The 14143-nt window shown below is 41.6% G+C and overlaps 1 protein-coding gene across 1 annotated transcript; it reads right to left on the minus strand.

Moving 5' to 3' along the window:
* Positions 1-1707: 1707 nt before the first annotated feature.
* Positions 1708-10597, minus strand: LOC120020409 (integral membrane protein 2C-like). Its single transcript, XM_038964054.1, has 6 exons — positions 10397-10597; positions 5898-6035; positions 5426-5614; positions 4925-5035; positions 4259-4412; positions 1708-3348 (listed from the first exon to the last, which is right to left on the minus strand). The coding sequence occupies exons 1-6, from the start codon at positions 10487-10489 to the stop codon at positions 3257-3259; spliced, it is 777 nt and encodes a 258-aa protein (XP_038819982.1). The 5' UTR covers positions 10490-10597; the 3' UTR covers positions 1708-3256.
* Between the last annotated feature and the right edge of the window lie 3546 nt (positions 10598-14143).

Genomic DNA, 14143 nt, shown 5'->3' on the forward strand with positions numbered 1-14143 from the left:
AGTACAAAAGTCAATTTAATCCATTTTTAATTCAAACTTCTCCAGAATCGGTGGGTCCCCCACAGGACGTTTGAGCTAACGTAGGCTAATGCGATTAGCATAAGGTTGTAAGTAACAAGAAAATTCCACAGGACATAGACATATCTGATATTGGCAGAAAGCTTAAATTCTTGTTAATCTATCTGCACTGTCCAATTTACAGTAACTATTACAGTGAAATAATACCATGCTATTGTTTGTTATTAATAATAAAAGTTAATAAAAGTTATTAATAAACCAATTAGGCACATTTGGGCAGACTTGATACAACATTTTTAACAGAAATACAATGGTTGGATCAGTCTAAAACTTTGCACATACACTGCTGCCATCTAGTGGCCAAAATATACATTGCATCTGGGCTGGAATAATACATTATGGCCTTTCTCTTGCATTTCAAAGATGATGGTACAAAAAAAATACAAAAAAACGGTTGGTTTTTCTTTTACCAAATCTGAAGTGTATTGTTCTCCTACGTTCATTTCACATTTCCACAAACTTCAAAGTGTTTCCTTTCAAATGCTATCAAGAATATGCATAGCCTTGCTTCAACGCCTGAGCTACAGGCAGTTGATTTGGGTCTGTCATTTTTGGCGAAAATTGTTAAAAAGGGTCCGATCTTTAAGAGGTTTTTAAGGCTGTAACACAACAAAATGGTAACTTTCTGAAGGCACTGTATTATTATATAATATACTGTAGATGGACATGAATGTGTTAACATGGCGCATGCTAAGTTGTTCTTACACATGCTGTATTTGTGTATGCGTGTGACACGTCAAACGACAAATGTCAGGAAACCTCCCGGGTGGCGGGTGGCGCAGTGGTCTAGGGCACTGCATCGCAGTGCTAGCTGCGCCACCAGAGTCTCTGGGTTCGCGCCCAGGCTGGGCTGGGTTCGCGCCCAGGCTGGGCTGGGTTCGCGCCCAGGCTCTGTCGCAGCCGGCCGCAACCGGGAGGTCCGTGGGGCGACGCACAATTGGCATAGCGTCGTCCGGGTTAGGCCGGTAGGGATATCCTTGTCTCAGTATGTAAAAATGTAATAAAATGTATGCACTCTACTGTAAGTCGCTCTGGATAAGAGCGTCTGCTAAATGACTAAAATGTCAAATGTAAAAAAAATGAAATGACTTTGTTTAGGGTGTTGACATAAGAAGCACACTCGTTTGTACTGTATCGCTTAGTCTCGCTTCCCTTGTGAAATTGACTTTCTTCTGTCATGTTTGGATGTTGTGGGGAAAAAATTTAACTTGTGTTGAGAGTGTGTGCAGTTTGTGTGGCAGGAGAGAGAGATGTCACTAATATCCCTGAAGTGTCCTAGATACATAATTCATGCACCAAATGTTGTCTATTACAAGTTACATTGCAGCTTCGGTCTATATACATGTTTATGTTATAGAATTTTTTTTTTTTTTTTAAAGCTCTTGAATGTCTTCCTCTGAAGGGAGATGTAGTTGAAATGTCGCAATGTAATTTTCGATGATTATTGGTCATTGGTTTGACTTCTGTGCTAGGGTTAATGGTGTTTTGCAGAAATTGTTATATTTTTATTTAAGAGAAATATGAGACATTGTAGATTTTGGTACCCATGATATCCTTTGTATTCTCCTGAGTTTATTTCTGTTTGTCTAAAACACACAATGAAAAAGCAAAAAAAGGAATATAGTTTTTACATGTTTATTTATTAGGTAGTAAGATAAGCTATTACAAGCTAAATGACTGTACAGCATGGCGAGTCAGAAGAGAAGGGGACAGATCATGAAAGCCTATATCATACAGTAGGTCCCCTTTAAAACAGCAACATAATTCCTCTATATCATACAGTAGATCAATTGTAAAAAAAGGTTGAGAGACAGGCATGCAATAGAGAGATAGTCTGGATAGTAGAGATGGAGACTGGCTACAAGGACTCAACTGCAGACAAGAGGCCAAGCCCATTACTAAGACATGAGGAAGAGGGCGGCTGCATCCAATTCTCCACCCTACCCCTGAAGTGTGTACTTGCGCACTCCCTCTCAGAATCAGGACGTAGCCAGAAAGACACACCGAAAGAAAGAGTTCAACTCTAAAACCTATCCAAATGTAGGATCTTAATTTGAGCCAGTTTGCTACAGAAGGAAAATAATCCTGCAGCAACAGGAAATGTAAATTATGTAGATTAGATGTTTTTGTAGGTGTTGATACATTTTTTGTAAGGGAAAATCAAGTCTGACATTTCAAAATGGAAATTACAAACTTCAGAAGCCTTTTTTAAACCTCAAATACACTACAAGTTTTACATTACAGGAATGTTCTTCTTGATCAAATTAAGAGGCTACATCTGTAGGTAATCTATATATGCCTAAACCCTCAGGACTCAACATAGCGTTAGTGACTATAAATTTGGTTCCGTTGGCCCGTCCAAAGCACTGCTACTTTATACAGTCTAAAGCCATGTGAGACCCAGAGAGTCAACCAGTGGAAGATACCACAAGAGGGACAAACCATAGAGAAATGATCATTCAATCACAAAACAAGCTCAGATAAAAATCAATGCACATTTGAATATGAAATCCAAGAAAAATCCATATACAGTAAATATTGCTTATAGGAACGATGCAGAATACATACACAAACATTTGATGATTTAAATTACAGGCGAAAAAACATCTAAAATATATGAGGTATGTTTCGGTATTTCTGGACATCCAATACAAGACGAGACATCATCATGGGATCATTTTGGTTGAACCAAGAGACAAATAGAAACATGTGTGTGTGCACAACGCACGCAGCATCGTAACGCCCAATTCTCCTCACTGTCACACACACTGCACAGGGTTAGAAGTACTATACAGAAAGGACTAACTCAATCTGAATCGATTGAAGGAAAAAACCTAAGATAACTCATCTGATTATGCTGGCGTCGACTTCAAATTGATACAAATAAAAAAACATCAGTGCAACAACATCACATGAAATCCCAAACAACAAAAAAGCTACAGATTCATCGCATTACCGACATTATCGAAATATACAGACCATTGGAATACAAAAAACAAACAAATAATAAAAACAACACCAGAGCAGTAAACAACAATTCAACTTGGGACAAAAAAGGAATAAAAAACAACAACATTCAAATCAAAAACTATTGGACAAACACATGCTTTTTAAAGTGCAATATAAAGCCTAAGGGATGCGCGAGGTATGGTTTCAGAGTGGGCTTCTTTCTCAGTATTTAGACCCTGTCGCAGATCACTGTCTCAACGACAAAGGTGTTCTCAAAGTGACGGATGCTGTGGCAGTTCCTCGCCTCACGCTTGTCGATGCCTGGAGGAGGGAGAGAAGAATGGAAGAGAAGAGAGGTAAGCTTACACCCAGTTTGATGTTTCATGTTCAATGATGTTATACTTATGATATATGATGTGACATGATCCATAGGGTTCGGGATATCTATGGTGCTATTGCTTTGCTGGGTTACAGAGGTAACTCCCCATATGTCAACATACTAGGTGCCTAATAACCATTATGGTATCATCCTCTGAAGACTAGATATTGAGCAATATAAACAGTTGAGGGGGCTCCCACTGCCTACCTCACTGTTACCATGACTACCAGTACCAGCCTCATCTTGGATCAATGGAGTTGCTCGTCAGCCCATATATGTGCTCAGAGGGAAGCATGTTACATCAATGCTCTGGTTTTACAACTAGCCAATCACAGAGGCTCACGGAGCACATCACTACTACGCATCACTTCCTCCCCCACGCACGCTGTCTGATCATTGGACCTGCGTGGTGTGTTGGAAAAATGACTCACATGCACACACACGATGGCTCTGACATGGTAATCAAGAAGGATCTGTGTGTGGAGGTCACTTAGAACTCATACTGTGGGAGGCTAGCGCCTGGCAGAGCCCACACACTCTCTCTCTCTGAGCCAGCACAGGAAGCGCCGATACGGACCTGGCCATCTCCGTTTCCTCTGTGATGAGGGGTGTCACCAGACAGTCAGCCAGCCCATGGATTCAGACTGACTCAGTGACTACTGTGAAACACACGACCCTTCGTTCTCCTCTCCTCTGTACAGGACAGGAAGAGCCTAACTGATGACCTAGTACTTACATGCATCTCATGTTGACAAGGACATTTGTGTGTGAAATGTGTGTGTGTGAAAGTGTATGTGGATGTGTGAGACAGAAGGAGAAATGATGTGTTGTTGGTGTGTGTGTTGTACGTACGTCGACGTGCGTCGCGTCGGCGTCTGAGGCGGTAGGTGTCTTTGCCGTAGCAGAGCCGGTGAATGAAGGGCCCCAGCGGTCTCATGTTCCTCACCCTCCCCGTCACCACCATCTCCTCCTGGATAATGTAGGTCTGGGGCAGATACGTCCCCTTCTGTTGGAGAGGGAGAAAGACACAAACACAAACGTCAGTACAGGGATCATCAACTAGATTCAGCCACGGACCCATTTTAATTGAGTGGATGGTCGGGGGGCCCTGAACATAATTACAAATAATATGTAGACTGTAAATTGACCACAAGACTCCCAAACAGATTTAATGTTTGACTAAAACAATCATTTCAAACCTTGCTTACATTTGTATACGATCACGTCATATCTCTCTATTATGCATGGGACCACTTAGGAACAGACTTCTTAAATTAAAATCACTTGGAGCTGATTTCGTTTTTTTTTTTTTTTACTGTATACCAAGTTCTGACTGTGGGCCGCCAGTTGGAAACCCTCCGTTAGTACAATGCCCTTCACAGTACAGACGGTACACATGACCGCAATGTCCTTTTGTATAATAAATATGCATGGGCAGACTGTCCCTCTGATGGACAGCCACACACACAAACAGTTTTCCTCTGACAGACCTAACCCAGATATAACACAATAGCGTACCTTGACGTTGACCAGCAGCTCCCAGAGGTTCCTTGGTGGCATGACCAGGGTGGTGTTGAGCTCAATCACGTAACACTTGTCCAGGGCAATGTCATGGTACACAGTCAGACCCTGGAATTAGAAATGACAACAAAACATGAATCTTTTTTTTTTTTTCTTTTAACTTTTGTTCATTTAGTAAATATTTTCTTAACTCTATTTTCTTCAAACGTCATTGTTGGTTAAGAGCTTGTAAGTCAGCATTTCACGGTAAGGTCTACACTTGTTGTATTCAGCGCATGTAACAAATACAATTACATTTTTATTTTCACTCCAGTATGCTAACTAACAGAAAAGATCACATAAAACATTCATTGCCTTACAGACCACTGACCCTAATAGACATGTCCTCCAGAATCCTATTCTCATATGTATACCAATGGGCGAGCATTTGGACACAAAATGGCAACCTTGTATCACACTACACAATGAGTGTGTGGGACAGGCATAGGGATGACTTACCCTCTGGAAGTCATGGATGATGTCTGCGGGGTCGCTCCCTCCAAAGTGGGGCACGGGCACGCTGATCTGCTCATAGTTGTCATCCAGGTAGATGCCCACGTTCTCCTCCAGCTCCTGTCTGCCGTGCAGGGGGGCGTACACAGAGTCCTCGTACAGAACCCTGCAGTGGAACAGGCTGTCCTCAGGAATCTAGAACACACAGAGGGAGAACAGAGCAGAACAGGGTTAGTATAGTCATGGGGATATCTATCTGTGGTATATCTATCAGAACCAATCTGTCTGTATGATTGAACATGTGAAGTATGATGTAATAGTAGCTACTACTGGCAGTTGTACAGTAGTATAGTGTAGTATAAAGTAGTATAGTTGTAAGGTGTGTGAGGTAGTATAATATCTGACCTGTGGTATAAAATAGGAGGTACTAGTGGTAGTTGTATAGTGGAGTGTAGAGTGGTGCAGTATAGTAGTATACCTGTTGTATGAAGTAGTACCGGTAGACGTATATGGAGGCCAGCACCAGTCCTGACATGAAGACCACCAGGCCAAAGGTGAGACAACACAGCCCGTTCAGATGAGACTGCTTGGGCCTCAGAGGAAGAACAAGCTCCTCCTGGGGAAAGAAACAATACACAGGTCAGACCTACAGGCAGTTTCTGTTTTACTCAATGTTGGTGGTAACAGCTAAGCAGATAGTCACATTGATCAGAGGAGAAATAAATCTGTTTTATAATATAGGCTGAAGGCTAGAGATGCTGTAGATGCCTTGTCATCCCAACAGCCCACCCCCAGTCTCTCAGCCCTACCGTCACTCTGTTTGCTATTAGCGACACACTACTCGCCACCTAGAAACTGTACCCACACAGTTGCTAGGGACTATGGAGTAGAGGTCGACCGATTAATCGGAATGGCCGATTAATTAGGTCCGATTTCAAGTTTTCATAACAATTGGAAATCTGTATTTTTGGACACCGATTTGACCTATTTTTTTTTTTTTTGGCACCTTTATTTAACTAGGCAAGTCAGTTAAGAACACATTCTTATTTTCAATGACAGTCTAGGAACGGTGGGTTAACTGCCTCGTTCAGGGGCAGAATGACAGATTTTTACCTTGTCAGCTCGGGGGATTCAAACTTGCAACCTTACAGTTAACTAGTCCAACGCTCTAACCACCTGATTACATTGCACTCCACGAGGAGCCTGCCTGTTACACAAATGCAGTAGAAGCCAAGGTAAGTTGCTAGCTAGCATTAAACTTATCTTATAAAAACCATCAATCAATCATAATCACTAGTTAACTACACATGGCTGATGATATTACTAGTTTATCTAGCGTGTCCTGCGTTGCATATAATCGATGCGGTGCGTATCGTTGCTCCAATGTCTACCTAACCATAAACATCAATGCCCTTCTTAAAATCAATACACAGAAGTATATATTTTTAAACCTGCATGTTTAGCTAAAAGAAATCCAGGTTAGCAGGCAATATTAACCAGGTGAAATTGTGTCACGTCTCTTGCTTTCATTGCACGCAGAGTCAGTGTATATGCAACAGTTTGGGCCACCTAATTTGCTAGAATTTTACGTAATTATGACAAAACATTGAAGGTTGTGCAATGTAACAGGAATATTTAGACTTATGGATGCCACCCGTTAGATAAAATACGGAACTGTTCTGTATTTCACTGAAAGAATAAACGTCTTGTTTTCGAGATTATAGTTTCCGGATTCTACCATATTAATGACCTAAGGCTCGTATTTCTGTGTGTTGTTAAGTTATAACTAAGTCTATGATTTGATAGAGCAGTCTGACTGAGCGGTGGTAGACAGCAGCGGGCTCGTAAGCATTCATTCAAACAGCACTTTCCTGCGTTTTGCCAGAAGCTCTTCGCTGTGCTTCAAGCCTATCAACTCCCGAGATTGGGCTGGTGTAACCGATGTGAAATGTCTAGCTAGTTAGCGGGGTGCGCGCTAATAGCGTTTCAAACGTCACTCGCTCTGAGACTTGGAGTAGTTATTCCCCTTGCTCTGCATGGGTAACGCTGCTTCGAAGGTGGCTGTTGTCGTTGTGTTCCTGGTTCGAGCCCAGGTAGGAGCGAGGAGAGGGATGGAAGCTATACTGTTACACTGGCAATAATAAAGTGCCTATAAGAACATCCAATAGTCAAAGGTTAATGAAATACAAATGGTAGAGAGAGAAATAGTCCTATAATTCCTATAATAACTACAACCTAAAACTTCTTACCTGGGAATATTGAAGACTCATGTTAAAAGGAACCACCATCTTTCATATGTTCTCATGTTCTGAGCAAGGAACTTAAACGTTAGCTTTCTTACATGTCACATATTGCACTTTGTTTTTGCATTATTTAAACCAAATTGAACATGTTTCATTATTTATTTGAGGCTAAATTGATTTTATTGATGTATTATATTAAGTTAAAATAAGTGTTCATTCAGTATTGTTGTAATTGTCATTATTACAAATACATTTTTTTTTTATTATTATTATTATTATATATACGTTTTTTTTTTCTTCTGTTTTTTTTTTTTTTAAATAAATCGGCAGAATAATCGGTATCGGCTTTTTTTTGGTCTTCCAATAATCGGTATCGGTATTGGCGTTGAAAAATCATAATGGGTCGACCTCTACTATGGAGGATCAAAGGGGATGAGGCAGATTGCGTTGTGTTTGCCGAGTGATGGCGAGGGAGGCTGTCACGGTTGTCTGGGAGTTCTATTCTTAGGACTCGACTTCCACATGTCCTACTTGTAGCTGTGACAGCGTTACATCACACACACCTCCAGTGGGAGGGAGAGCACAGTGATTGCGTGGAAGTGGAATCTCAAGCCAGATTTGGTATTAATAATCCTTATACACACACATACAGATTTGGTATCCACACGTCTCCTTTGACGCCTTTGCGAGCATCCCCTGTCTCCCACCTCCCTACATGACGTCAAAACCATAACCATGTCATTACTAGTTATAGTTGCTCAATAATATGAGGTACACGATCTCACACCTTCAGATTGGGACTTTCCAAACACAGATATATACTGAACAAAAATATAAATGCAACAATTTCAAAGATTTTACTGAGTTACAGTTCATATAAATATATCAGTCAATTGAAATAAATGCATTAAGCCCTAATCTATGGATTTCCCATGGCTGGGCAGGGGTGCAGCCATGGGTGGGCCTGGGAGGGAACTTGGGATGGGGAGCCAGGGCCAGCCAATCAGAATGAGTTTCACATACAGAAATATTAGCCCCCCCTTGTTGTGTGACAGAACTGCACATTTTAAAGTGGCCTTTTATTGTCCCCAGTACAAAGTGCACCCGTGTAATGATCATGATGTTTAATCAGCTTCTTGATATGCCACACCTGTCAGGTGGATGGATTGTCTTGGCAAAGCAGAAATGCTCACTAACATGGAGAAAAAAAAAACCTTGTGCACAAGATTTTAGAGAAATAAACTTGTTGTGCATATGGAAACTAAAAGGGATTTTTTTTTATTTCAGCTCATGAAACATGGGACCAACACTTTACACATTGCGTTTATATTTTTGTTCAGTGTAGTTCTACGTCAGATCTAGATTCGATCTTACTTGAGCTAACTAATTTGACGAGCAAAATACAGCCTAATTTCTAGAGCCTAGAAACTCACATTCATTGGGGGGTCATAATCAAGTCAATGTAGACTATTTCTGAATCTGATGGAGGAGGGTGGAGTTATCTATCTCATACAGTTGCTCAGATTGACAGTTTAACTGCAAAGCTGTAAATGCATGTATTCTGTCACTTGCAGAAATACAATTCAATGTTCAGCATAAGTTTCAGATTTGCTATGAATTGTATTAGCCTGCCTGACAATATACCATCTAGGTGCACTCTAATGACAGACAGACCTATAACTGTGATGTCAGTGCTAACATATTGAGCATCTTCATATAGACAACAGTGTGTGAGGCTTTCTATGCAAATGCAAATGCAGTACAGCCACCATTTTAGCAGCTCCCTGACAGCTGTAACCAAATGCATATTTCTTATGACTCTCTCAACATGTGTCACTTCCTTTCCTCATCTCCTTTATCCGATTTAAAAGAAGAGAACAGATGAAAGCCAACCAAAGTATGACTTTCTTCTAGCATATTGCACCTGGGAAGTATTTTTAGATCAGTGCAGACTGCATAGATTAGGGTAATGACACAAGGATAGGAAATCCCATTACACTATTGAAATGCATGCACCCATATTTCTAAAAACAGCCCAACTGCGCAGGTGCCCCTTACGCGCTATCTGCTGGATTTGCTGGGGAAAAAACCCGCGGTGACGTAACCATAACGCAGCGATAACGTCCCCATTTCTTTGCACAATTTACAGACTGTCGAGAAGAGTCAACTTCCCAATATCAACCTATAAACGTGTTGTCTTGGAAGTTGTAGATAAACATAGTAATTGCTCAAGTAGCATGGTCTAGGATAGCCAGCCTACGATTCGTGGTTACGTCTGCTGCACACTGAGGTATCTGCAGTGTCCCCAGCTAGCCTCACAAGGTGACGTAATGTCAACATCCTCGGGCTTTGCTGGCTAGCTTGTATCGATTTTAAAAAGGTTAGGCTACTTTGTATGCGTGTTTCCAGCGCTTTCACAGCAGCAGTGTATCATTTCTAGTAACAATAGTAGTAACACATGATACTGTAACAGTAGCCTAAATTATATCGTGGTAGCCTACAAATTACTCTACAACTGATGTTATGGGCTCTTTTGGACTTTAATATATTTTGAAATCTACATCAACACAATCATTAGGCTACATGAACAAATAGAGAACGATTGAACTATAAAGCAATTAAGAAAACATTTCCCTGATATAATCTAATTATTGCATTGGTCAACAAAACATCCCTATTTTACCCCAACGCTGTCAATACATCATGGAACAAAGAAAAGAGACGCTGAACTCACGTGTTCATAGGGCATGAGAATCTCGGCTTTGTCTCCATCGAGCTCCTTCTCTGGTTTCTGCGCCGAGATCGGCTGGAAAGTTATCTTCACCATCTTTGTATGTTTTATCTTTTTTCACTACACTGACTTCCTCATTCGACACTGGTGGATTATATAGTTGCACTGTTCTCTCGCCCCCGTCGTATCAGGCTCCTCTCTGACCTCAGATGAGCGTAGCTGTGACGAACAATCCTGTGTAGGACTCGGAAAAAAATCAGACCCCAATCGCTTTTCAAAGTAAGAGTCGACATCCATATGGCTTGATCAACATGTTGCTTTTATTAACCTGTTGTCGATGTTATTATGTTTTATAATAATTTGATTAATGTTTGTATCGATATTTCTGGACTAAAATGTTTTTGCACCTGAATACACTGCATGAATTTGATTCAGAATAAGGGGTTTATTTGCGAGATTCGTTCAGGGACTTTTATTTTGAAGTTTTGCACCAGATATGGGTATAACTTCCTTATCTTATTTTTATCGTTTTTTCTCTGCTGATTTTCCTCAATAGGCTCTGATAATCCGGAAGTCTATAATGATACACATATACAGGAGTGATACTCAAATTATCTCTTTAATGACGTGGAATTGGATATGTGAGAGTATGTGAATGTTAACCACACATTTATAATCAGGGGTTCCCAACCAGGGGTGCTAGGACCCTTGGGGGTACTCTGCCCATCCACAGGGGTACTTGAGAAGACTCATGAGACCACAGGCTTACTGGTAAAATGCACATGAGGGGGTACTTTAGGGGAACTCCGGGCAGAGCAAAATTCAGTTGGTATAGTAACTGATAAAGGTTGGGAACCACTGACCTAAGCTATATACAGTGTGAAGTCACACTGTGGAAAAAGTCATGGTAACACTTTATTTTGTTTAAGGGCTGTTTTATTCCTATAAAGGCCATACCGTATGTGCATCTTCCTACTGAGCAGTAATCAACTATTCATATGAGATAATAACAACTTCTCTAGCAGTGTATGAGATGTCTGTATGTCTGTCTGTCAGATCTGTAGAGAGGAATAGAGCACAAATGGAGAGAAAACAATATTATCTAAAATGAATTGTACACCTCTCAATAAACAGAAGTATGGATGGAGCCCATGTGCCCAAGGATGAACAGGCCTACAGTAGACTACAATGTAGATAAGACAATCCTTTAGCCTATTCAAGACTGAAATAGGACTGGAATGAAATGTGGCACATTTTCCAATTCAAACTTGGCCTAAATGACTACAGACCTGTAGCACTCACATCCATAGCCTTGAAGTGCTTTGAAAGGTTGGTAATGGCTCACATCAACACCATTATCCCAGAAATCCTCGACCCACTCCAATTTGTATACCGCCCAAACAGATCCACAGATGATGCAATCTCTATTGCACTCCACACTGCCCTTTCCCACCTGGACAAAAGGAACACTTATGTGAGAATGCTATTCATTGACTACAGCTCAGCATTCAACACCATAGTACCCTCAAAGCTCATCACTAAGCTAAGGATCCTGGGACTAAACACCTCCCTCTGCAACTGGATCCTGGACTTCCTGACGGGCCGCCCCCAGGTGGTGAGGGTAGGTAACAACACATCTGCCACGCTGATCCTCAACACTGGAGCTCCCCAGGGGTGCGTGCTCAGTCCCCTCCTGTACTCCCTGTTCACCCACGACTGCATGGCCAGGCACGACTCCAACACCATCATTAAGTTTGCAGACAACATAACAGTGGTAGGCCTGATCACCGACAACGATGAGACAGCCTATAGGGAGGAGGTCAGAGACCTGGCCGGGTGGTGCCAGAATAACAACCTATCCCTCAACGTAACCAAGACTACGGAGATGATTGTGGACTACGGGAAAAGGAGGACCGAGCACGCCCCCATTCTCATCGACGGGGCTGTAGTGGAGCAGGTTGAGAGCTTCAAGTTCCTTGGTGTCCACATCAACAACAAACTAGAATGGTTCAAACAAACCAAGACAGTCGTGAAGAGGTCACGACAAAGCCTATTCCCCCAAAGCCTATAAAAATATTTGGCATGGGTCCTGAGATCCTCAAAAGGTTCTACAGCTGCAACTTGGAGAGCATCCTGACTGGTTGCATCACTGCCTGGTACGGCAATTGCTCGGCCTCTGACCGCAAGGCACTACAGAGGGTAGTGCGTACGGCCCAGTACATCACTGGGTCAGAGGAAGGCCCTAAAAATTGTCAAAGACCCCAGCCACCCCAGTCATAGACTGTTCTCTCTACTACCGCATGGCAAGCGGTACCGGAGTGCCAAGTCTAGCACAAAAAGGCTTCTCAACAGTTTTTACCCCCAAGCCATAAGACTCCTGAACAGGTAATCATATGGCTATCCGGACTATTTGCATTGTGTGTGTCCCCCCAACCCCTCTTTATACGCTGCTGCTACTCTCTGTTTATCATATATGCATAGTCACTTTAACTATACCTTCATGTACATACTTCCTCAATTGGGCCGACCAACCAGTGCTCCTGTACATTGGCTAACCGGGCTATCTGCCTTGTGTCCCATCACCCATCACCCGCCAACCCCTCTTTTACGCTACTGCTACTCTCTGTTCATCATATATGCATAGTCACTTTAACCATATCTACATGTACATACTACCTCAATCAGCGTGACTAACCGGTGTCTGTATGTAGCCTCACTACTTTTATAGCCTCACTACTGTATATAGCCTGTCTTTTTACTGTTGTTTAATTTCTTTGCTTACCTATTGTTCACCTAATACCTTTTTGCATTATTGGTTAGAGCCTGTAAGTAAGCATTTCACTGTAAGGTCTACACCTGTTGTATTCGGCGCACGTGACAAATAAACTTTGATTTGATTTAATGTCCTATTCTGTTAATTGTGTTGGATTGGGTTAGAATTGGCCTCAACTTTGGACAGCATATGCAATGGCCCACAATTAAACTTGAAATACACACAAAGGTGACTAATGACTTACGATGAGAATTGTCTGTGAATGTTGCAAGAGGCTAATGGCTTTTGTCAATTGGTTGTGACTAGGCTAAGTGTTTGTTTGAGTTGTAAGGTATGGTGAGTAGGCCTACAATATAAAACATTTATAGGGCACATTCAAAATGATCCTTTAGGCATTTTTTTTACCTAGCGTTTTATATTTGCTAATTTAATAAATATTGTTTTTATGTGTTAAGTATAATGCTGCTTTTAAAGTTGACGATAAAATACTGTCTCTTTGCTATTTATTATCATCATTCCATTCCATCTCTTTCAAAACATATTGGTCTCAGGAGCACTACTAGAATGGTGGGTTATGAAAGAATAAACTATTTCGGGCAGGGACACAAACCAAAGAATAGCTCTCATACGGTCTAGCCAAGTCCTCTCTCTCTCTCTGCGGACAACTGCCATAGCGCTCAGAGGACAAAATGCTAGACCAGCGATTGGCTGATTCACATTGCGCTCAACAATCTTCTGCTCGCGTAGTCAGCCCCTCTATTCACATGTAAATTGGGTGAGGCGTTATAAATACCTACTACTGGCACTATCGTTGCGCTTGAGGCTGCATAACAAATCAAGTGCCCGTCTGCACAAGTACAGTTCGGCTTTGTTTGCAACAGGGACCGGAGGCCATCTGTCCCATTCACGGTGTGTAACGGTCGTGTGGATTTATCAACCCTCCGTTTTTGGCAGTGTCTGGGTTAAACTTCTCCAAC

This window comes from Salvelinus namaycush, chromosome 25 (genome assembly GCF_016432855.1).
Source record: "Salvelinus namaycush isolate Seneca chromosome 25, SaNama_1.0, whole genome shotgun sequence".
In the NCBI taxonomy this organism is placed as follows: Eukaryota; Metazoa; Chordata; class Actinopteri; order Salmoniformes; family Salmonidae; genus Salvelinus; species Salvelinus namaycush.

Bases quoted from the DNA above. Each gene is read 5' to 3' on its own strand.
- LOC120020409 (XM_038964054.1), bottom strand. From the start codon at position 10,489: ATGGTGAAGATAACTTTCCAGCCGATCTCGGCGCAGAAACCAGAGAAG. The intron at 6,036-10,396 runs GTGAGTTCAGCG...TTCTTTCCCCAG, and splicing joins TTCTCATGCCCTATGAACAC to GAGGAGCTTGTTCTTCCTCT. The intron at 5,036-5,425 runs GTAAGTCATCCC...TTCTAATTCCAG, and splicing joins TCATCCATGACTTCCAGAGG to GGTCTGACTGTGTACCATGA.